At 47.5% G+C, this 15606-nt stretch overlaps 2 protein-coding genes across 2 annotated transcripts; both read right to left on the reverse strand.

Annotated features, from left to right (window-relative positions):
- Positions 1 to 998: 998 nt before the first annotated feature.
- On the reverse strand, positions 999 to 2372 carry LOC123926623 (beta-defensin 121-like). Its single transcript, XM_045980567.1, has 2 exons — positions 2305 to 2372; positions 999 to 1186 (listed from the first exon to the last, which is right to left on the reverse strand). Exons 1-2 carry the CDS (start codon positions 2360 to 2362, stop codon positions 999 to 1001), a joined length of 246 nt encoding a protein of 81 aa, XP_045836523.1. The 5' UTR covers positions 2363 to 2372.
- A 10536-nt stretch (positions 2373 to 12908) lies between these two features.
- DEFB121 (defensin beta 121) lies at positions 12909 to 14325 on the reverse strand. Its single transcript, XM_045980568.1, has 2 exons — positions 14268 to 14325; positions 12909 to 13036 (listed from the first exon to the last, which is right to left on the reverse strand). The coding sequence occupies exons 1-2, from the start codon at positions 14323 to 14325 to the stop codon at positions 12909 to 12911; spliced, it is 186 nt and encodes a 61-aa protein (XP_045836524.1).
- Between the last annotated feature and the right edge of the window lie 1281 nt (positions 14326 to 15606).

Below are 15606 nucleotides of genomic sequence, written 5' to 3' on the forward strand. Positions count from 1 at the left end.
CCTTAAATGCTTGAAGAAATGAATGAGTGGGGCACCTGGGTGGCTCAGTGGGTTAAGTCTCTGCCTTCGGTTCAGGTCATGATCCCGGGGTCCTAGGATCAAGCCCAGAATCGGGCTCTATGCTCAGCAGGGAGTCTGCTTCCTCCTCTCTCTCTGCCTGCCTCTCTGCCTACTTGTGATCTCTGTCAAGTAAATATATAAAATCTTTAAAAAAAAAAAATGAACGAGCAACAACAGCAACAGCTACATTTATTAGGGCTCACAATGTACTAGGCACTTCACACTCCATTATCCCATCTCCCACTTCCCACAATCCTAAGATAGATTCTAGGGTTCCAGCCTCACAGCTGGGGAAGCTGAAGCGTAGATGCGGATATGAGCAGAGTTTGACAGCAGTGAGTGGAGGAGCTGGGATGACTGAATGATCGAATCCATGAAAGAATGGAAGAACTAAAGAATGAACAAACTCATTTATAAATGGATGAATTCATGTATTTTTTTTTTTTTTAGCACTTGGAAACCTTCTGATCCTTGGGGCTGTGGGGTCTCCAGCATCAAAAGGCATGTCAGCCAACTTCCCTAGAAACCCAAGGATTTGGACTCTACTTGGTCCTTGTCCACCCCCAAACTTTTCACCCCCAAGGTGGAGCAACTCTCCCTCCTAGCAGTTCTCCCTCTCTCTCGGTACGGGCTATGCCTTCAAGTCTCTTGGCTTCCCCAGATATGCTCCTCAACCCACTCCGATAGCCTTTCCTGCAGCTGGTAGAGGAGAAACTATCTTCAAGACTGTAACTATCACCCCATTGCTGTGGCCAAGCCCCAAGCTACCTCTTAACCCCCATCCTGCCATCCCCCCACCCCGACCCTCAATCCATTTGGAGCATCGTTCCTTAAGATTAATGGACACAAGAAACAGATTTGTGAGTTTTAATGGAATGTAGGAGCTAAGGAACCTGAAACAAAGCCATTTCTATCCATGAGGTCTATTTATAGGTCCTCTACTGCCTTTTGTTTTTTTGGTTGGGCGTGTGAGGAACGGTCCAGGGTTCCACTCTTTCAACAGTCATTGGCTTGACTGTTAGGTAACGACTAGGGACACAGCACCGTTTACGATTTGCGCAGCGTATGACACTGTCTTCATCATTTTTGCACACCAACCGGCATTTTCCATCCATCCAACACTCTGCTGTTGGGCACAGGAACAACCATTAAGCAGATGTTAGTATCCCTCAAGTGGCCAGAGGAGAGGAGGCAGAGGAGGAACAGGGCAATGGGGGAGGGAGACAGTCGAGTAACTAACTGTGAATCCAGTCCCAGGAAAGGGGAGAAGTGATCTTGAGAGGGGAGAGAATTGAGACAATTGTTCCAACCTTGGGAACTCCAAGGGTTTTAGGAAAGCCTTTTTCAGACGTTCCATCCTCTGTCTTCCTATCTCTCAACTTGCTACTCCTAGCTTTGTAATCAGTTGATGCCAATGAAGATCCCCCCTATGGAGCTTGGGAATGATGGGAAAGGACAATAAACTTTACTTGTAATATTAGGGGATGGAGGGGACTTACCCACATTTCAACAGACCCAGCTCCTAATCAATAGCCTGGTTCCAACTTAAGCTCACCTGCATCCAGCCACAACCCCATCCCCAAACCTCCTTAACCATATTCACCAAATTCAAGCTCAGAACCCAGTCCAGTCTTAAGTAGAACTCCCAGCCCTACCCAACTCAATGTCCCTTGAGCCTGAACTCCAAGTCAAACCTAAATTTCATCAAGTCACCAACCTCAATCCTGAGCAGCAGTCATCAGACACCCTGCCCCATTCAGCCCAAGCTCCAGTCTACCCCCCAGCACCACCTCCACTCAACCCCAAATCCCATCCCCTCCCCTCCCCATCCCACCCCAAGCCATCAGGGGAGCCCAACACCTTACCTCCAGCTCATCCTAATCTTTCCCCTACCACTCCAAACCCAAGGTCTTTCTCCCCATCACAGCTCACCCTCAGGCTCTAATCTTGATGCCCTCAAGCCCCCAACAAGTCCCCATCTGCACCCAACCCCATCACCCCTAAACCTTCTCCCAAGATCCCACCAGAATACCACCCTTCCCTTAAGTGTCAGGTGCCCCAATGAGCTACCATCCCACCACCTTGGGAAAGAATAATCAGAGAGAGACGTGGATGTGAACTGATCATGGGAAAACCTCCCAAACCCCATCAAATGAGGAGTTTTGTGCTGCCTGAAGTGGAGGGGAGAGGAAGGCAAGAGGTTCATAACCAAGATCCCAGACACTTGAGAGAGACCCAAGTTACCTGAGACCATGGGTTCCGTGGCCAAAATGATGACAAGAAAGAGGAAAAGAAACTTCATGGCTGGCAGGTCACAGAAGAAAGAGGTGGCCGTGCTGGAGGGAATGGAAATAGAGTTCTCTGTAGCAGGGATGAGCCTTGCTTTTATTGGCAGGGCTGTGGGCAGTGAATTATAGCAAGAGAGGCTTTATATGAGATCAGCCAGGCCAAAGGACAATGTGTAGCAGATATCCTTACCAAGCACAAGATGATAGGGTGGGAAACTGGCCAGCGCCTGTGCCAATAGTGACTTTCCTCCCTGCTGAGGAGACAGTCAGATTAAAGCCCGTTGGCCTCTCAAGACCCACAGAAGAACTCATTAATTAATACATAAGTGTATATTGGGGAGCACCTGGGTGGCTCAGTTGGTTAAGCATCTGCTTTTGGCTCAGGTCTTGATCTTGGGGTCCTGGGATCCAGCCTGTGTCCAGCCCCAACTTCGGTGGGGCTCTCTGCTCAGCTGGAAATCTGCTTCTCTCTTTCTTCAAAAATTTAAGAAATATATTTTAAAAATACATAAATACTTATTAAAAATACTTATTCTCAGCTTTCTAACAGAAGGATACATGGGCATAGCTTTCTGGACCTTGAACTTGCCAATCTAGTTCCCAGTTCAGGGCTATAGCATTTGTTATTTGTTCTTCCTGTAAAGTTCTTCCTGCAGACCTTCCAGGGCCGGCTTCTGTTCATCACTCAGTCTCATCCCAAATGCCACCTCCTGGATAGGCTTTTCCTGGTCACGCCAGATAAGGGCACTCCCACCTACAGTCATTCTGGGTCATTATAACTCGATTCATGACCTGCATAGATTTATTTGCTCTTTTCCATTTTATCTTACATGGTTAATCTTTCTGCATTCCATTAGAATGTCAGAAATCTGCCTTGTAACCCCACTTCCCATAACATCACCTGGATTAGGATATTAACTCAACTGTTTCAACAGATAGTCTCCCCAAACAAGGATTCCAAAAGATACACATTGATTTCTTATAGAAGAATCCAGTCAAGCAGTTAAGGATAGCAGCTTCCTGATTCTGCAGGAAGCAAGAATCCCCCTGGCTGGACGCTCTGCCATCCTCCCCCAGGCAGCTTCATCTGATGACCCAAGAGGGCTGCCCCAGTTCCTGCCAGAGAGGAGAAAGGAGGAAATGAAGTGCACACCTTTCCCTTGAAGGGACACCCCTCAGAGTCTGCACACCCCTCTTCCACTCCAGCCCAGAACTCACTCAGGTGACCACCACACCTAGCTGCAGGGTAGGCTGGAAAGGTTTCCTTTATTCTGGGCAACCATGGCTAGCTCAAATTCAGGGGTAGTCTTACTAATAAGGGAAGGACAGATATTAGGGAAGAGCTAGCAACCTCTGACACCCCTAGCACACCGCAGGGACTTAATAAATACCCATGGTCTGAATAAATAACATACACTGAGAAAGTAACCGGTGGGAAGTGATCTGATGGGGTAGTAACCCAAGTCCTCCCAGAGCGTAGAGAAAGCATGCTGACTGTGTCCCTTCGGTCCAGCATCTCAAAAAGCTGAATAAGGACTGGGCTTCGGGCCGCACTTCAGAACCTGTGAAAGGAGAAAAAAGAAGAGAATTCTAGAATCCTAGAAAACCAGAATTGGAGCATGGGTTTTGATTTCACACAGATTTGAATTTGAGTGTTGGTCCTGACATTTGATACCTGTTGACCCCAAGCCAGGTAAATTTCCTGAGCATCCTATGATAAAATGCAAATCAGAATTTTCCCTGATTTAATTAAACGGGATGGCTAACTTATGTAAATTGCTTAGCAAAGTACCTGACACGGAGTAGTTGCTGAGTAATTATTTGCTATTATTATTATTGTTTTTTATTATCATTATTATCATCGTCCTCATATTTATCTTCTTTATTACCCTCAGAAGGGACAAGCATAAACCTCTAGCTCATGTCTGACAAAACAGAGGCTTGGGCAGGTGACATGAACTGCTCCAGGGCTTCCTGGATGGGGAGAAGAACGGATGACAGAAAACTGATTTCTGCAGAGGAAGATCAGGAGAGTGGTCAGTCAACAGTTGGGGTTGTGAATGTCTGAGCCAGAAGGGGAGACCTGGAGGGACATGAGGCAACCATCAACATCAAGTGTGGGGGGCAGGAAGCTTCCATGCCATGCTCAGGGCTGGGGAAGCCATCCTGGGAGCCATGGGGAGTAATAGTAAGATCTTCTAGAGAGGACTGTGGGGGCATGGTCAGGTTTGCTGTTTTTGCGTGGTTTTGTTTTGTTTTTTTTCTTTTTAGCCTAGAGAAATCACTTTGGCTGCCCAGATTGAAGATAATGGCCAGGGCAGAAATAAGCAAGGGAAGGGTAGCAAGGAGGTTGTTTCTTCTCTGGGGCGACATCACCAGGCTGCCTTGTCGCCAGAAGAGCACAAACAGAAAGCGGGTAAAAGGAAAAAACATCCAACAAGAGCAGTGGAGATCCCAGGTTTTCGATCTGGTCCGGGGCTGGGAACAGAGCAGCTTGTGGGCTTGTGTGTCCTTGAGGATGTCATTCAGCGTCTGCGGGACTCGGCATGGACTCAGCGTGGAGCCTGGCTTCTGAAGTTTGTCTCCTGCCTATAGTGCCTTGGAAAATGTTTACAACTCTGAGTCTGGTTCTTTGGCTCTACAGTGGGGGGTAATGATAGTTCTGACTTCACAGGGTTGTTAAGGACCAAATGGGCGAATCCTCAGGAAGCATTTAGTGAAGACACATGACACACCTGACTCTTCCTGACTGCGGTAGAAGGATCTGCTTTATTATTGTAACAGACCAGAAGTTGCACCCCGGGGATTCCAGGCCCCTCCTGGTGGCAGTTCTTTGCAACATTTCGTGAGCCCCTTTATGAACCCTTGTAGGCAGAGATTGCCAGGAAGCTCTGGATGATTCAGAGAAACAGCCTTGACTGAGATAAGGAGAAACAGAAAAAGATGGGTTCATTTCTATAGGATCTCAAGTTGGGTATCTGAGTTTATACCCTTACATTGTGTTTATATGTACTTGTATGTGTGTGTAAATCCGTGCATGGCTGTGTACGCTCACATTTGTGTATTTTATGTATATTTCACGTGCCTGGGTTATTTGTGTGCATTTTGTATATACGAGTACTACAATGTTTATGTGCATGTTTATACTTGCTTGTCATTTGTGTGTAGACGTGTAGTTAGGTGGGTGCGTGTTTGTGTATTCTTGAGTACATGTGTGTGTCTGTATTTGTTCTCAGACCATCCAGCACCACCACCTAGAGTTCTGTCCAGTTCAGCCCCGGGGCCCTCTTCGAGCCCCTATGTGCTCTGACTCTGAGCATGATAGTTGCACAGTGATTTTCTGTAAGGTCAGGAGACACAGGCCAAGGCTAAGGGCAGCAGGCAGCAGGGGACCGTGGCTGCCAATGTGGCCAGTGTGGGAGAAGCCACCGTGGGAGACCAGGAGACAGGGAAAGAGGCAGACCTTGGTCAGAGAGCCAACTGGGCCCCTGGGAACTGTGTGGTATCTTCTGGGTCCTGCCAAGACCAGAACAGAGAGTAGCTTCAGGCTGTGTAATGCCTCCCACACGGTACAGCCCGGCCTGGCCAGTTCCCTAAGACCTGCACCTCCCACCCCCTGAAATCTGCACAGCTGCAATTTTTCAGCTCCTGAAAGGCTGCCCACGCCCTGTAGCCTAAATCCCAGGGTGCGGAGTGGGAGGCCAGTGCTAGTGATCTGGTTCCCAGCAGGTCCCACACAGGCTTTTACTCTATCTCAGGGGACCCTCCCTCTAACCTGCGAGGTTAATGATACAGCAAGAATGGATGGCTCAGTGGATTAAGCATCTGACTTCAGCTCAAGTCATGATCCTGGGGTCCTGGGATCGAGCCCCGAGTCAGGCTCCCCGCTCAGCGTACGATTCTGCTTGTCCCCCTCCCTCTGCCCCTCCCCCTGCTTATGCTCTCTCTCAAATAAACATAAAATCTTTTAAAAATATATATGACGGGGGTGCCTGGGTGGCTCAGTGGGTTAAGCCTCTGCCTTCAGCTCAGGTCATGATCTCAGGGTCCTAGGATCAAGCCGGGAATTGGGCTCTCTGCTCAGCAGGGGGCCTGCTTCTGCCTGCCTCTCTGCCAACTTGTGATCTCTCTCTGTCAAATAAATAAATAAAATCTTTAAAAAAAAAATACATATGACAAGAAGGTGGAAGAAATGAGCACCATGAAATCACAGTCTTCTCCAGACTTCTTTGACTTGCCTGCACTCACGTCTTCTCCTCGCCTTCCTGGTGAGGAAAAAAGCACCCAGACGAGGGCCTTTGGCTTGAGAGAGGCGATAGGAGGGCAAGTTTGCAGGCAAGTGGGGTGAGGTTATGATTGAGGGGTTGGCAGCTGGAGACACCCCCACACCACTCTATCCCTGACTGTGTCCCGCTTCGAGCAATGTGTCAGGACCGGGTGAGAGCATTGCTTCTAAAAGCCATTAACACATTAATGGCCACACACCAGCCATGAAGGCGCCGCGACACTCAAGCCTCAGCCAATGCTTTCTTCATTTATACGCAGTTTAAAATCCGCTCCAAGATGCCACTTACGAAGTTGGGGAGATGCACGATGTCAGTGACTGTGGGGGTCGCCGGCCTTCCTCCACTTGTTCCTACTAGGACCCCATGATTCCGGGAAACGAGGAGGAACCTGCTCCTTACTACCCCGCGGGGAGCTTCATTTCTCTTGCTCCTCAGGCGCAGGCTACCGCGGACGAATCCCACCAGCCGCTCATCGGACAGCTCTGGGCATTGGAGAATTGCTCCTCGCCAGCCCTCCCGGCTGACCGCAGGCCCCGCCATGGAAGCCAGTGCTGTGTGTGCCGGGACTATGCCCGCAGCGGGGGTCTCCACGCCCGCGGTCCCACCCAAGGACTTAGCGCCTCGGAGCACTTTCTCGAACAGGCCGGAAACCAAACTCCCATGTCTTCTCCCGGTTGTGTGGAGATTCAACACCTCCGAATGCCAGGCCCCTGCTCTCCTGAACCTGAAGCTCAAATCTCCACCCCACGCCTCCTGAGACAATTCAATCTAACCGCCTGCCTTGTGTCTGGGTCTCTCTAACGAAGAGGAGGGTGGGGGGAAAGGGAGAGTTGGCTTCGGGGCAGCCTGAAACTTAACTCTCTCTCTCTCTCTCTCTCTCTCTCACACACGCACGCACGCACGCACGCACGCACGCACGCACGCACGCACGCCTTTTTTTTCAGTCCCCCAGTGGCAAAGGAAGGCCAGGATTCAGAACACGAAGTCCCCGCTCCCCTTCCAATAACTGGGCAGAAAGAAAATGATCTTTTCACTCTCTGGGCTGATGCCCGTTCAAGTAACCCAAGGAAAAAAATGATCAGGTAACTGCTACATTAAATTCTTTTTTTTTTTTTAAACTTTTGATATCGAAATTTTATTTGTATAATAGTAGATACACATACAGTTGTGTAAGATGTGGGTATAGATAAGCTCCTTTCCTAGAACGTGAACGGCCTGGTGACTCCACAGTCGTGGACGTTTCGGGTCCAATTAACAGCAGTACGGCCCTGAGAAGGGAGAAGGAAATACTCCAGCTCCCCAGGTAAACGCTGGTTTCCTCCTCACACGGCTCTTGTGGATTAAGAGAGATTAGCTCACCTGCTCAAGGTCACTTGGTAAGTGGTGGCATGATTTTGGTCAGCTTGGCTTCCCAGGTACATCTTAACCCACAAAGGAAATGATTTTCAAGGGGGTGTCTCAGCCCCCAGATGCCTCAGATCACCTGGAAACCACTCCAGCCTCACCACGTGCAACTCTCTGACAGTGACTCTATTTTTCTTCATTATAAAATGTCTTCTTTCTGATTGCATCATACTAAGTAATTTTTGCCTGTCTTTAGACACAGGTGAAGCGGAGGGAGAGCTAATTCCCGAGTTGCGTTCAGCGGCATCTTCAAAAGGCAAGTGTGTAAAAAGGTAGTTTTAGAAGGAACAGAGATAACTGCTTAGAGGGCAAGGAAGGCCTGAACAGCACCAAGTAACTAGGCTGCTCGTTTACGTTCTTTTTTTTTTTTTAATTTAAAACATTTATTTTTTTAAAGATTTTATTTATTTATTTGACAGATGGAAATCACAAGTAGGCAGAGCAGCAGGCAGAGAGAGGAGGAAGCAGGCTTCCCGCTGCGCAGAGAGCCCGATGCTGCGGGGCTCGATCCCAGGATCCCAGGACCCTGGGATCATGACCAGCAGAAGGCAGAGGCTTTAACCCACTGAGCCACCCAGGTGCCCCACATTTTTTAAAATTTAATCTCAGGAAACAAACTGAGGGTTGTTGGAGTGGTGGGGGAGTGGGAGGGATGGGTGGCTGGGGGATGGACCTTGAGGAGGGCATGTGCTATGGTGAGTGCTGTGAAGTGTGTAAGCCTGATGAATCACAGATCTGGACCCCTGAAACAAATAATACATTACATGTTAATACAAATAATACAAATAATAATACATTACATGTTAATAAATAATACATTACATGTTAATTAAAAAATAAGATGTGGTATATATAAACAATGGAATATTATGCAGCCACCAAAAAAACCTAAAATCTTGCCATTTGCAATGACGTGGATGGAACTAGAGAGTGTTATGCTAAGCGAAATGAGTCAGTCAGAGAAACACAATTATCATATGATCTTACTGATACATGGAATTTAAGGAACAAAATAGAAGAGAGGAAAAAATAGAACAAGATGAAACCAGAGAGGGAAATTCTTAATCACAGGAAACAAGCTGAGGCTTGCTGGAGGGGAGGAGGGGTATGGGAGTGGGGTAACTGGGTGATGGACATTAAGGAGGGCATGTGATATAATGAGCACTGGGTATTATAAAAGACTGATGAATCACAGGCCTGTACCTCTGAAACCAATAATACATCGTATGTTAATTAATTGAATTTACGTTTTAAAAAATTACACTAAATTCTTAATATATCACCCTGCCACAACATTTGTTTTAAAAATTCAAAATATGTTTGTATAGTTGACCTCATAAATATATAACAGTTTTTTAATTTTAAGGCAAAGCAGAGTGTCCACAAGAATTCCAGACATTCAGAGAATGACATTCAGAGAATGACACCACCTGATTTTTATGATTTTATTTATTTGACAGAGAGAGCAAGAGAGCACAAGCAGGGGGAACAGCAGAGGGAGAGGGAGAAGCAGGCTCCCCGCTGAGCAGGGAGCCCCATGCAGGGCTCAATCCCAGGACCTTGGGATCATGACCTGAGCCAAAGGTAGACACTTAACTGACTGAGCCACCCAAGCATCCCAGCAAGAGCACCTTTTAATCTGCTGGGGTATAATGGCAGCGTTGACCAATGGCCATCCCAGCGCTGGATGGTGAAACCGTACCCACCCTGCTAACAGTCTTGTCTTACAATCACAATATGAATCTCTAGTATCGTTTCGTGGTTCTTGAATATCAAACACTGATCCTATTCCAAGGTGAAGCGATGCTTGAAGGAGGGAATTCTCTTGTGAGACCATTTCTGCTATCTATTTTAAGTCAAACATATATCTCATGAAGTCAAAATTGTTCAACTAATATTGACTGAACGCTCGATTTGTGCTAGATTCTGTGTCCTGAGATACAGAAAATAAATCAGCCGTGGTCTCTGTCCTCATGGGGATGATAGTCTATCTTGAAGACGGACACTGAATAAATACAAACACAGGCGTGGTGGGTGGTGCAAAGGAGAAGTGCAGGATGGCATTGGTGAGGCCGGGACTGGGAGGAGGCACTCACGTGACCCCCAGGGTGAATGTCCCCTTCTATGTTGCGCCCTAGGCATCTTCCCTTGACCACCCTAATCTCAGAAGGTCAAAGTGGAAGGGAAACACTTCAACCGAAGGCAAAGCCCTGGTCACTTGCTGCATCTTCGGACACTGAGCAGCTGAATCCCATTCCATTCTTTGGGTTTCAGTGGAAAGGAGGGCTGATGTCCCACTACAGAAAACACTAAAGGCAAATATTCTTTTGCACCACTTTGAGAGTTAGTGGACAGGCATATGACCCAGGCTCAGCAGAGGACTCTGAATCTTAAAGGACTAAATTCGAACCACAGAGAAGGTGGAGAAAATATATGGTGGCCAGCAGAGAGAAGCCACTGTGGGAGAAGTCCAGACAAGACTCCAGGTGTCCAGGGCCAGGATGGTAATGCTGCTGGAGGGATCCCAGTGGATCACTTCTGCTGCTCACTCTCCCTTGGTCCTTCCAAGCCCAATGGTCTAGACTTCCTATCAGTTCTATGAGCTACATGGTATCTTTCCAAGAAATGCTCTTTCTGCTGAAGCTGGTCTCTGCCGAACTCAAATCATTACATCCAGTGACAAATTTAAGGTGTGTCATCATCAAATATGTTGAGGAATGTTGCAGTATTCCACACGGAACCCTCGTGAGATTCGGTGCCAGGATGTGGGACAATCTGACTGGATGGGGAGATTTAAGACTAGCAAAACATAAAGTAGAAGGCCTGGAGTGTGAGAAAGAGGAGGGAGGACACCAAGCAGGGACTGAGCTGAGGGAACAGCCCTGAAAACAGTGAGGAATAGTCGGGTTTGTACAAAGGCATTGCCAAGGAAGACTCAAGGGGCCATGATGGCGGATCTGATGCGAGAAGGGAAGAGGAGAGCAACTGAAGTCTTTTTTTTTTTTTAAAGATTTTATTTATTTATTTGACAGACAGAGATCACAAGTAGTCAGAGAGGCAGAGAGAGAGGAGGAAGCAGGCTCCCGGCTGAACAGAGAGCCCGATGTTGTGGGGCTCGATCCCAGGACCCTGGGATCATGACCCGAGCCGAAAGCAGAGGCTTTAACCCACTGAGCCACTGAAGTCTTAATGGGAATCGAATGTGTGCTAGCCTCTGTGCTGGGCATTTCCTACCTGTTACTTCATTTGATCTTACAACACCCCTGTGCCTCAGATGGGATGAATCCTCACCTTAGAGATGAGAAGATAAAACGGAGAAGGTTAAATGGCTTGCCTAGAGACATGCAGCAGATATGTGGTCACGGATTTGAACCCAGACCTTCTGATTCAGAATCCAGTGTTCTTCCTTTGACGTTTTCAGTAATACTTAGACCCTGAGACTGGGAGTTTCAGCAGAGGGGTGTGCTGGGGCTGACGGAGGCAAGCCGTAATGCTACGACCAGTTTCAGGGCTCTCATAGGAAGGGACTGGAGAGTGAGTAGATGATGCCCAACAGAACCCCCCAATTCAGAATAATCAAGTCCTTTTTGATTAGTCAGATAAGCAGTAAGGGTGGGGAATACTCGAGGCCACAACTCAAATTGTGGGGCTGGTGATGGGAAGATCCCCACAGTCGCAGTTCAGGATCAGTCCCAGAAAAGGACTAGCCCACAATTCAATATCCCATGGCCCCAGCTGGGAGGAAAGGAAACAGATGGAGCTGGAACCCACATGTGGCCTGACGCCAGCTCTCTGCGGTTGAAGGAAACGATGAGACGCCATCCTGGAGTCCCTAAGAGGGTAGAACCTCAGTTCTTCTCAGGGAAGGGTTGCAGCCTTTTGGGTGAAAGTAGAAAAAAAGAAGCAACCTGTGTCCCAGGAGCCTAAAGCCACCACTAAAGTGTCCAGTATGATAACCACTACCCACGCATAGCTATTGAAAGGGAAGTAGAGATTAGATGAGATTAGATTCCATTCCCCAGTTTCCCTAGCCACGTCTCCTTTCCTTTGTCTATGTCTTTCATGTGCTTATGGAGCTTAATGCCTTATCAGGGGAAAAGATATTAACAAAAATCATATAATATGTATTTATGGTGTGATTTAAAAAACAAAGGGTCTGCGTCTGTATTATTGTCCCCTGCTGACTTTATAAGTGTATACATACCTTTAGAAAACGTATAGTATGGGCTGATGTTTTGTTTTCCATGTCAGGGGATGTCTTTCTTTTTTCATCCCACAATATGTCTTGCAGAGTTAGGGGGTTCACATCATCTTTTTTGAGCGAGACATCGTCGTCATTAGCACGAAGACGTCATTTCCCTCTGATGGACATTTAGAATGCTTTGGGGCTTTGCTTTTGCATAGCAGACAAGGATGCAACAGGTCTCTCTGTGTCCTTACTCACTAGCCACATTTCAAATGCTCAAGAACCACACATGGCTCATGGTTACCATATTGGACAACACAGAGATGAGACATTCCATCCTTGCAGAGTTCTATTGGCAGTGCTGGTCTAGAAAACGAGAATCAAATGGATAGAATGGACATTCCTCATTTATATCATCTGGGACGAGTTGTGGGCCAGCAGGCTAGGAGCGATGTGCAAAACAGACTGTTAACCACCTACGGGTCCACCCCGTTCTCCCTAACCTGCACACACATCTTCCTCTGTTGTTGATTTGTAAGTATAATGAGGCCAAAATGCCAGGCACAAATGGTACAGCCAAGAATGATTTAATAGAACTGTGGGCTCTCATGATGTTGGACTCAGTGTTGGGCAAGAGGGGTCAGACTGCAGAGGTCACCCCAGGCTTCCAGGTGTGCTTAAGGATCAAGTTTTGACAGGTACATGCTTGGGGTTTACACAACACTTAGCTTCATCCGTGCATAATATATGGAATACTTCGATCTGTTCACACGTTGTTCTGCACCTTCCCAACTTACCCCAGCAATACATGGCTGAAATTAAAAAGGAAGGAGAGGACAAAACCAAACCAAAGGAGAGGGCAGGGTCAGTCTTGAAATAAAGCAGAGGGCTAGGGAAGGGGGAGGTCAAAGCCCAGCAGAGATGACAGTAGTGAGAGAAATAGGACATATATGGGGAAGAAGCCCTTACAAGGCATCATCCAGATTTAGGAGAGATGATGGGCCATTATCCTTTCTTCTCCCATTTGTGCCCTCATTCACAATTCCAAAGGCCCCCAAATTTGGTGGCCTGGGACCTATGAGGCAGCTTCTTCTCCCTGACCAGCTCCTTTGGGGGAAACAGGCAGTCCCCCTCTCTCCAAGTTTTCGTCTCCCCCATAGTATAGTATAACCGGGTGCCCTGTATCAGCTCCCTTTCCCCTTTGCTGTCAGTACCCTCTCTGACCATATCAACGAAACGGGACAGGAATCTGAAATGTGCTCATCTGTGCATCTACCTGCACATCTTCTAGGGCACCTGTAAAATTCCCAAGAATGTCGTACTCCCTTCTCCACAACATCCTGGGCCATTCTGCTGGTCTTAACCAGCCAAGACAATGAGGAACAGCTGCTCTGTGGAACCAACAAGCTAAAGTAGCCCAGATAAATTGAGATTGTCTGAGAATGGAATTGGAATCCTCAATCAGAGGGACACTTGGATGGCTCAGTCGGTTAAGTGTCTGCCTTAGGCTCAGGTCGTGATCCCAGGGTCCTGGGATTGAGTCCTGCATCGGGCCCTCTGCTCAGCGGGGAGCCTGCTTCTCTCTCCCCCTGCTGCTCTCCCTGCTTGTGCTTTCTCTCTCTCTCTCTCTCTCTCTCTCTTTCTCTCTCTCTGACAAATAAATAAAATCTTTAAAAACAGAATCCTCAATCAGAAATTTAGGAACCATTTTCATGGAGGCAACAATAGATCAAAATTCAAATCCCTCCCAAGTGTTTTTGGAAAAGTACCCATTTTTACTATATTCCACACCCAAATCTCTGTCTTACACATACCCTCTGCCCCCATCATCATGTTCCACTTTTCCAGAGCAAGCCAGAGATCAGAGAGATCAAGTAATGGTGCTGGCAAGATCAGTTGGTACCAGACAACTCAAATTTTCCCTTGGCTACAGAGATCATCCAAAGCCCTCCTCGGAGCCTGCTATTCTCCTAGCCCAGGTTGCGAGAGCTCCCAGAATTCCCTGAACATGACCCACTGCCCCTTGGGAGAGATCCTGTTTACCTTGGGTGACCCGGACCAGGAGCAGGGTAACAGTCAAACCCAGGAGAATGAGTTTCATGAATGCTGGGAGCTCAGGGGGAGATTAGGAGGCTTGGAGGCTCCTGGGCTGGCAAGACAGGCAGAGATCTCCATTCTGGGCAGTCCAGACTGGTATTTATTGCCCGCAAGGAGCATGGTGGACCCATGATCAGTGAACCAGAAAGGGAACAGTCATTTCAGATTGGACAGATGGGCAAGTAGTCATCCACACTGGCGGACTGGGTCCTGAATACACCACCTTGTCTGCTCTTTCAGAGGAAGCCAGGAAATTAACAAAAAGAGGACACAGCCTTGCCTCTAAGGAGGTTTATAATGTAACTGGGGAGCCAAGAAGGGGGAAAACGTTTTTACTATTATTTCATGTCTGGTAAAATAAAAGAGAGAGAGCAATGAGACAGATAAGGAGTGATACTTCTGTGTTCCTTGGGTTCCCTCCAGCAATGAGGATGCCCTACAATGTCCCATATGTTGATGGTTCATTTAAAGGATAGTAAGGGAAGGGCAGAAGCAGAGGGAAACATGCACTGGCCCCATGGCCATCACCACTGGAAACTCACTCATCGGCCTTTGGGAGTGCGATGAGCAGAAAGGCCACACACCTTACTTTTACAGTGTGTGTTTGAGGAGAACTGGTAGCATCTTCCCAGGTGCCAAAAGAAGGGCCAATTTGTTCCCGTGGTCCAAAGACAGTAAGAGATGCACAGAGCAGAGCCACGCTGGCCAGAGCAATCCTGCCAAAGCCCAGTTATCTGCTGGCACGCGAGCAATAACAAAGCCTTTCTAGGGTAAGGCCCTGAGTTTGGGAGTGGAAGGAGCTCAGATACCTAAGGCAGGTAGATGGATCAGAGAAGAGCCAAGTGCTTTTTAGCACAACAATAGAAAGATCTATCATTTCCAAATGAGCAGAAACAGGGGCACACCAACAGGGGGACTATCTCCTTCCTGCTCTGGAACAAGACTGTTGTCTCCAAGAAAAGTGAATGCTCTAGGCCTGGGGTCATCAGACCTTTTCTGTTAAGGCCCAAATAGTAACTATTTTGGGGTTGGCAAGTCTCGTGGTCTCTGTCGCTATACTCAGTTCCACCAGCCACCAGCGTGTGTGAGCAAATGGCAGTCCTTTCGATCCAACTTTATTTCTAGACACTAAAATTTGAATTTCATGTAATTTTTACACATCCCTAAATATTATTCTTTTCATTTTTTTCAACCATTCAAAAATGTAAAAACCAGTGTTAGCTCACAGGCTGTACAAAATCAGGCAGCAGGCTGGATGTAGCCTGCAAACATTAGAAAGATGAAT

The sequence above is a fragment of the Meles meles genome, chromosome 16, assembly GCF_922984935.1.
Source record: "Meles meles chromosome 16, mMelMel3.1 paternal haplotype, whole genome shotgun sequence".
In the NCBI taxonomy this organism is placed as follows: domain Eukaryota; kingdom Metazoa; phylum Chordata; class Mammalia; order Carnivora; family Mustelidae; genus Meles; species Meles meles.